The sequence below is a fragment of the Verticillium alfalfae genome, genomic scaffold (assembly GCF_000150825.1).
Source record: "Verticillium alfalfae VaMs.102 supercont1.16 genomic scaffold, whole genome shotgun sequence".
In the NCBI taxonomy this organism is placed as follows: domain Eukaryota; kingdom Fungi; phylum Ascomycota; class Sordariomycetes; order Glomerellales; family Plectosphaerellaceae; genus Verticillium; species Verticillium alfalfae.
In genome coordinates, this window is record NW_003315023.1 from 2,076 (window position 1) to 9,517 (window position 7,442).

The 7,442-nt window shown below is 52.1% G+C and overlaps 4 protein-coding genes across 4 annotated transcripts in view; 2 read left to right on the forward strand and 2 right to left on the reverse strand.

Annotated features, from left to right (window-relative positions):
* Positions 1 to 633: 633 nt before the first annotated feature.
* On the forward strand, positions 634 to 1,591 carry VDBG_09674 (histone H2B; the record flags this gene model as incomplete). The annotated part of the gene is made up of 4 exons (XM_002999908.1): positions 634 to 902; positions 1,011 to 1,082; positions 1,133 to 1,220; positions 1,271 to 1,591. 4 exons carry the CDS (start codon positions 740 to 742, stop codon positions 1,359 to 1,361), a joined length of 414 nt encoding a protein of 137 aa, XP_002999954.1.
* Positions 1,592 to 1,700: 109 nt separating this feature from the next.
* On the reverse strand, positions 1,701 to 3,942 carry VDBG_09675 (conserved hypothetical protein; the record flags this gene model as incomplete). The annotated part of the gene is made up of 4 exons (XM_002999909.1): positions 1,701 to 2,154; positions 2,215 to 2,861; positions 2,945 to 3,492; positions 3,822 to 3,942. The coding sequence occupies 4 exons, from the start codon at positions 3,940 to 3,942 to the stop codon at positions 1,701 to 1,703; spliced, it is 1,770 nt and encodes a 589-aa protein (XP_002999955.1).
* Positions 3,943 to 5,552: 1,610 nt separating this feature from the next.
* VDBG_09676 (peptidase family C54 protein) lies at positions 5,553 to 6,737 on the forward strand (the record flags this gene model as incomplete). The annotated part of the gene is made up of 4 exons (XM_002999910.1): positions 5,553 to 5,589; positions 5,641 to 5,810; positions 5,876 to 6,100; positions 6,147 to 6,737. The coding sequence occupies 3 exons, from the start codon at positions 5,699 to 5,701 to the stop codon at positions 6,338 to 6,340; spliced, it is 531 nt and encodes a 176-aa protein (XP_002999956.1).
* Positions 6,738 to 6,784: 47 nt separating this feature from the next.
* The window catches only part of VDBG_09677 (DnaJ domain-containing protein), a gene marked incomplete at both ends in the record, with an annotated part of 1,977 nt that continues 1,319 nt past the window's right edge, over positions 6,785 to 7,442 (reverse strand). The window contains 2 exons of the mRNA XM_002999911.1: positions 6,785 to 6,922; positions 6,989 to 7,403. Of these exons, the coding sequence (XP_002999957.1) occupies positions 6,785 to 6,922; positions 6,989 to 7,403 (553 nt within the window). The remainder of the gene's footprint in view (positions 6,923 to 6,988; positions 7,404 to 7,442) is intronic.

Below are 7,442 nucleotides of genomic sequence, written 5' to 3' on the forward strand. Positions count from 1 at the left end.
CCCACCCTCAGTTTGTAAGAGGAGCTTTGATCGTTTGCCCCACAAAATGATGCTTCAATTCTTCTTCTTCACTCATGGGGACTGCGGAGTGGGCGGGACATTGTAAAATACATGGTCGGATATCTGCCACCTTCGCGCTTCAGCCTTGTCTACCTTTGCCAAGGCGCTGCAACCAATTTCACGCGTTGCTGTTCCGTCAAGTGGCAGCAGCCCCTGCAGCCGGTTCGGCAAACAAATGACACATGGGCTGTGTTCCCATTTGATGTCTTGTGTGGATTCGTGGTCAGTATGTGATCTGGTGGCCGCAAGATAAGCTTGCAGATGGACTTCACTGGCTTGGTGGATTGTTTTGCAATACTGCTTCGAGCTGTATGTAGCGCTGGACTAGCGCGTTCGAGTGGCCGGGATGCTGGCACGATTATTCGGGACCCCTGCAAACCAACCACGTCCCGTCACGCATTTTCTGGCGCGTCGCAGCAACCAGTACCCCACCCGCGCTTTCCCCCCAAGCCACGCCTCCCCGAATCACCCTCCTCTGTGCACCCAGATCAGTAACGGCGCTAGCGCCTGTCGCGTCCAGCTACAAAAGCCCACGGCCACCCCCCGATCTCCCTCTCCAACACCATCTCTTCCACTTTTCACATCCACCAGCTGTCCCAACAACGATTAACTGCACCCGCCCAATCGCATCCATCTGATTCTTTCAACGAATTTCAAATCATCCACACAGTCCATCAAAATGCCCCCCAAGGCCGCCGACAAGAAGCCCGCCAGCAAGGCCCCCGCTACTGCCTCCAAGGCTCCTGAGAAGAAGGATGCCGGCAAGAAGACCGCTGCCAGCGGTGACAAGAAGAAGCGCACCAAGACTCGCAAGGAGACATACTCTTCTTACATCTACAAGGGTTCGTAGTAGTCGATACCTCCCCTTCCCTTCGGCCCATCGCGTTCTCACCGCGTGTTGTGCGCCCGGTCCGCTTTTCTCCACGCGTCTGCTCTAACACCGATTTCAGTCCTCAAGCAGGTCCACCCCGACACTGGTATCTCGAACCGTGCCATGTCCATCCTGAACTCTTTCGTCAACGGTAAGCTCCAGACCCCAACCGTGACGTCTGCGGACCTAATATTTCATTAGACATTTTCGAGCGTGTCGCCACCGAAGCCAGCAAGCTTGCCGCCTACAACAAGAAGTCCACCATCTCCTCCAGGGAGATTCAGACCTCGTGAGTTACACTCTATGCTTCCGGTCAACGCTTGTTCTAAACATAACCAGTGTTCGCCTTATTCTCCCCGGTGAGCTGGCCAAGCACGCCGTTTCTGAGGGCACCAAGGCCGTCACCAAGTACTCCTCGTCCACGAAATAAGCGACTTGTTCGCAGTGTTTTTCTTTTCGGGCATTGGATTTGCTTGACACTGGGTGTCTTGAGTTGAGACCCGTCAATCGATTCAGCTTGGCTTTGGGTCTCTTAATGCGTTACGGATGGTCTGCTTTTTTGGGGGCAATGTCTTCACGGTCAATCGGGGTTCGCGGCTGTACTATACCTTGAGAATAGGGTTTCGGACGAAATGAAATCGTGCATATGATTTTCATCAACACCAGACTCGCGCCTCTGCACGCCAGTGTATGCTTTCTGCCATTGACTAACTTTACAGGATGCTTGGTATGTCGATCTCGGCTTCGTGTAGTGTCGAATCGACCGGGATCAGCCCAGGCCGGCCTTGCCTCTTTTAACCTTTTGCTCGACAGGTTGCAGGATACCCTTGTTATCCATAGACCCCAAGGCTGTTCCTGTACTCCAGCCCATCTTCTCCAACATAGCGCGACCGCGGTTTTCTTGACCCAGTTCCGGAGCGGAACCTCCAACGACCTCGCCATCACGATAGCCTGTATCCGGCTGACCACCACCACCACGACGTGCGGATCCCCGACCGCCACCCCATCGCGAGCCCAGATCCTTACGAGGGAAGTATTTGCGGCCCACACGACCAATGGCTTGGTCAAAATTGTCCGCTGAATACTGCAAGGTTCTGGCCGTTCTGTACAGGGTAGGCCGGCGTTGGTCGCCGGATCCCGTCGACTTGGACTTGATGTTGAACTTGTTGGCCAACTCGTGCAACACCTTCCTGGCGTGGTTGTCCATTGGAGGCAGTGCCAAGCTTTTGAGTTCAAAAAGGTTAGCTGAGGACATGGGTGTAGGTTATCGGTGGCACACTCACCTTGCCTGACTATTCTTTAAGAAGTTTTCAAGTTCTTGGGCAATCTGCTCGATGCCCATACCTTGCGGATACTTGACACGTAAGTCCTCCGGTTTGCTCTTCTTGCCGAGTAAGCCTTGCGCGCGTAACTTTTCGCGCTCTTTCTTTCTCTCGGCTTTTTTGAGTCTGTCGTTGTTGTATGTAGACTGCAGGACAGCCTCGAGTTCAGAATCCGATACGTTGAACACCGGGAGCTTCCCCTTTTTCGGTTTACGTGTGCGCTTGGTGATTGGATCGCCCCATTCCATGAAATCAAGATCATCGTATTCGTCATCTTGCGAGCTGTATGCATCGGTTGCCTCGCCCGAAGCAAGCAGTTTGGCAAGAAGAAAGTCGCTATCGGTCAACCTTGTATGTGGCTCATGCTGCTTGAATTCGTGATCCATAGCGTCAAGATCGTCAATGGATTTCGAGGACCCGGGTAGGGAAGCAGCATCTCCACTCAGCCCTGACTTATCATCATCCTGCGCTGAATGCAAGCCGTTCTCCACGTGCATGTCCATGTCCGAACCGCCAATATCACGTTTTGCATGACCTTGACTCGTGATCAAGCCCAGATCATCGCCATTTTCGCGCATGTTGGCAATGTAATCGGCCAGTATTGCTTCCTGTTCCTTACTGGTATCCTCTGTTTGTCTTGTGTCGCCATTCGCTCTCACCTTATGTTTCTGACTTTTTTTCCTGTTCTTACTAGGCAAGTTTGGCGAGGGTACTTGAGTTCCCACTGCCGCAGGCCACGAACATTGGGATCCGTAACAAGCTGGTGTACCTCTTTTTGAATGTCCCTGAGATCGAAAGCCTTCTTTTGCTGCTTCGCATGTGGCCTATTTGGCTTCTGTGGGACGATTTGACGACTCTTTGGCCCCATTTTGTTACGTCCCCTGAACAAGATGACCTCGTCGCTCGAATCGCCACTCGACTCTAGTGTGGGTAGCTGCCGAGTATCTTCGGGTACACTTTTCTGACGGCGGTGTGAGGGATCTCTGTTGGTGTCGATGAAGAAAGTCAATGGACTTGATGGGGGCTCAGTCGGTGCGACAGCAACTTCATTGGCCTCGGCAGACGCAAGGTTATCTTTGAGCGCAGTTGAATTGAATACTGGAGACGCTGGCCTGCTGCGCTGGGACGCATAATCCTCTTCGGCATGATCTGACGTGGATCGCAAGCCCTCCCAGGGGCCGGCTGATGGAATATCAAACGTCGGGCACTGGACAACCATGGGAGTCATATGATCAGATACTATGTCGGCTTGTTGGGGGGGTGACATCTAGCATGGACGTGGGTGCCTGGCGCGACAGGCCATACAGAGCATCATTGGGCTTGGATGTAGATCTCTTTCCAGGCGTGGAGCTGGTCTCTAGCTGTTGAGAGGATCGACAGCCCCCGCACTTCACAAAGTTGACGGGCTGGTTGCGAAGCCGAGTGCAGCACTCAGGGAGTATGTCCATGAGCTGTTGATCGAGCCTCATCGGCTAGTGAGAAGACCGTCGGAGCTAGATAGGTCTTAGTCGTTGGCATACAAGTTCGATAAGCCGGGATATCATTCGATGTCGCACATCGCTACTCACTGTATGATGGCTGAGTTGCATACGACTGAGCATCTGCGAGGCCCCGAGAGGAGGGGTTGCGGCCTGCACCGCCTCTACTCGAGCCTCTATGACCGCCACCTTTAAAACCTGGTCGTGGCATGCTGATTTATGAACAATGAGAGTTCGGGGTGGCCACGGTTCTTCGTACAAGTTTCATGGACTGGGAGAAAAAGGTCCCGTGTGGCAAACCCATGCGCAGATGGAACCCACTTTATACGAGTTTGGGTAAACGAGCTTAAAAAGCAAGGGTTACGAGCGGAATGATGATGATAATGACCGTAAGATCACAATTTAGTCGTCCTCGCAATGACATGGACCCCCGATGTTTCAAGGACAGGTATAATTGATTAGGTAAACGCACGAGGTAGGCAGAGCCTGACTGGAGTCGAGGCAGAAAGAAGACTGGGGCCCACCGACTACATGTACAGCATCATATACTGGTGTAGGGGCTTAGGTAGACGTGTTATTTTAGCAGGCGCCATGGCTCGACCTGACTCTGATCTACTGAGGTAGGTAAGGTGCGTTAGGCGTATTATCGAATGATACGGTGCAAGCAAAAGATTCATCTACAGGACATTTTGTATCCTTGAGCAAGGATTTGACGATATCATACAAGACTTCCCCTACAGTATCAAAATTCATAGATTGCAATCAAAGTCACCAGGCCGACTCGAACATGTGATCTGACTAGTGACTAAAGCGCGTTAATCCAGGTCGCTAAATGAGTACAATTGCCATCAAGCCTTACGGGCCTATGAACCTTCGTGTTGTTCCAATACCTCTCTCTAGGTACCTGCCCATATGGCAAAGTAGAAAACAATCACGTGTGTACAGTGTGAACAAACACCGGCACGCGGCGTCCAAGCGCGACCCAATCATTGTCTTATCTTATCTCACCCCTCAACTGCGTCACAGGATCAGGCAGCTCGGAAGCTGAACGTGATGTTGATTCTACCTGGATGCATCTCCTGGCCATCCCACGGATGAGCCTTTCTCCCCGAGGAAACACACTATACCGCCACCGCAAATGCGGCAGTGTTGACTTTCAAATAGTCGCTAGTGCAGATACTTGTCATCTGTCTGACAACGAAAGTTCTAGCCCCCAAGTGCACAACAAGACACAGCCTTCTACAACCGATCGCCCATACTCTCGACACATATAGCGGTCCTCGGGCGAACATGGAATCAAATATACCCGGGGTTGACATGGGTCGTTATCGCCGCATAGTGCAGATGTTCTGGGACCCTGAGCCTTGCAATGACCAGGTTGACGATCAACCTGCGTGGTGTCTGGGCAACTCGTATACCTTGAACCCGAAGGACAGTCGAACAAGACTAGAGACCGGTCATGCTACCTCGCACCTGGTAGCAGACAGAGAAGCGCAAACGAAACACGGAGATACAGTAGTTCCAGGAAATGCCCCGGAAACTCCACCGGAGTCGCAAACGAGCAGCTTCTCTTCTTCTTCTCTCGCTTACGAAGAGGCCATGAATCAAGACGGAGGGTGGCCGTCAGCGTTCTTGGATGATTTTGAATCTAAGTTTTGGATGACATACAGATCCGACTTTGAGCCTATTGCAAAGTCTACTGATCCTCGTGCAACATCAGTCCTCTCGTTATCAATGCGGATCAAGAGCCAGTTCATGGATCAAGCCGGATACTCATCTGACACTGGATGGGGTTGCATGATTCGATCAGGACAAAGCCTGTTAGCCAATGCCATGGCTGTTTTAGACCTTGGTAGAGGTATTCGTGCATTCTCCCTTCTGCTCAGACATATCTAACGATCAACTATAGATTGGCGTCGCGGGTGTCGTACCAGAGAAAGAGCGACAGCTACTGTCCAAATTCGCCGATGATCCGAAAGCACCCTATTCGATCCATCGTTTCGTACAACATGGCGCGGTCGCGTGTGGGAAATATCCTGGGGAGTGGTTTGGCCCTTCAGCTACAGCCCGATGCATCAAGTAAGCTACCCAGCCTGTAGAACCCACGAACCAGGTTCACCTCTAACACTGACACTCTCCCACAGAGCCTTGGTCAATGCGACTGAGACCCATCTTCGAGTGTATTCAACTGGCGATGGACCGGATGTATATGAAGATAGGTTCTTGGACATCGCAAAGCCCAGCGGGGAAACATTCCATCCAACTCTCATCCTTGTTGGGACACGGCTCGGCATTGACAAAATCACACCTGTATATTGGGACGCGCTCATTGCAGCCTTGCAGATGCCGCAATCAATTGGCATTGCCGGGTAAGTGAGCACCTCGGTGGTGGATAATATTCTAAATCTCTTGCAGCGGGCGACCTTCATCGTCGCACTATTTTATCGGAGCACAGGGCTCTTTTCTTTTCTACCTCGATCCCCATCACACCAGGACCGCACTACCATATCACCAGGATCCTACCCTGTACGCACAGGTGGACGTGGATTCTGTCCACACTCGCCGGCTTCGCCGACTACACGTCCGAGAGATGGATCCCAGCATGCTGATCGGTTTCGTCATCCATGATGAGGACGACTGGGATGAATGGAAGCGAAATGTCAAGCACGTCCAGGGCAAGGCCGTCATCCACGTAGCAGACTATGATCCTGTCCATCACGGAGCAGCCGGGGGTCGTGCGGGTGCCATCGATGAAGTCGAGCTGCTGAGCGATGACGACGAAGGCATTGTTTCGGGGGCCTGAATGGTCCTGCTGTCCACACAACAGTAGTACGATGAAGTGGTAGCATATCAATGGTGTGTCTCTTGGGCGTTAGGTCGAGCCGAGGATATTCATGGATTGACGCATCTAAAGATAAGCATGCGGTGGTGTTTATGGAGTGGGTCTCGGGTCTGCTTTTATGGAGTTGTATGATCTATCCATCAATATTACTGTGGTTCCTTTCGATTGATTCCTATTTGGTGTGAAGGTCCTTTCACCGCAGCATGGTGGTTCATCGCTTCTTTTTCCGCGTCTTCGTGTTGGGTATGCCTGTGGTTTTCGGCGCGGCATGATCTTCATCACGTATGTGGCTTGACAGTTTTGTTTTGGATGGAAATGTCTCATGGCACACACCGCAAAGATGTTGTGGCTAGAACAAATGGTTAGATTCGAGATCCAGGTTCCCACTCAACGATCAGAGTTCTCAAGCACATACCTCTTCAAGTTGTGCAGCGGCCTCACGTGCCGCCTTTTTCTCCCGCTTGGCTTTCGCCTTGCCTGGTTTCTTGGCAGGTATGTCGAGGTGATTCCTTTCATCCACACTAAAACCACTACCTTTGTCTGTGTTTAGTATGTAGTTGCCATCCAGCCCATCTTTAGTGTCTCCGACGCCCGCAATTCTTCCCTCAACGACAGCACGAGATGCGTACTCGTCATCGTCGTCATCGTCACCGTCGTCGTCGTCAGTATTCGATACGTTGTCGACATAGTCACCATCTGTGGACAATACTGCTGTCTTGGACTCCCCGCCTCCAGCCACGTGTAAGTGCGTCTGCACATCGTGTACGTCGAGCCCGTCGACAGACCTCACCTCCTCATCCCCAGAGTGAACCATTTGGTCGCCGCCGTCCCTGAGGTCTGCTGCAGTCTCACCCGAGGTCCCTGGAAGA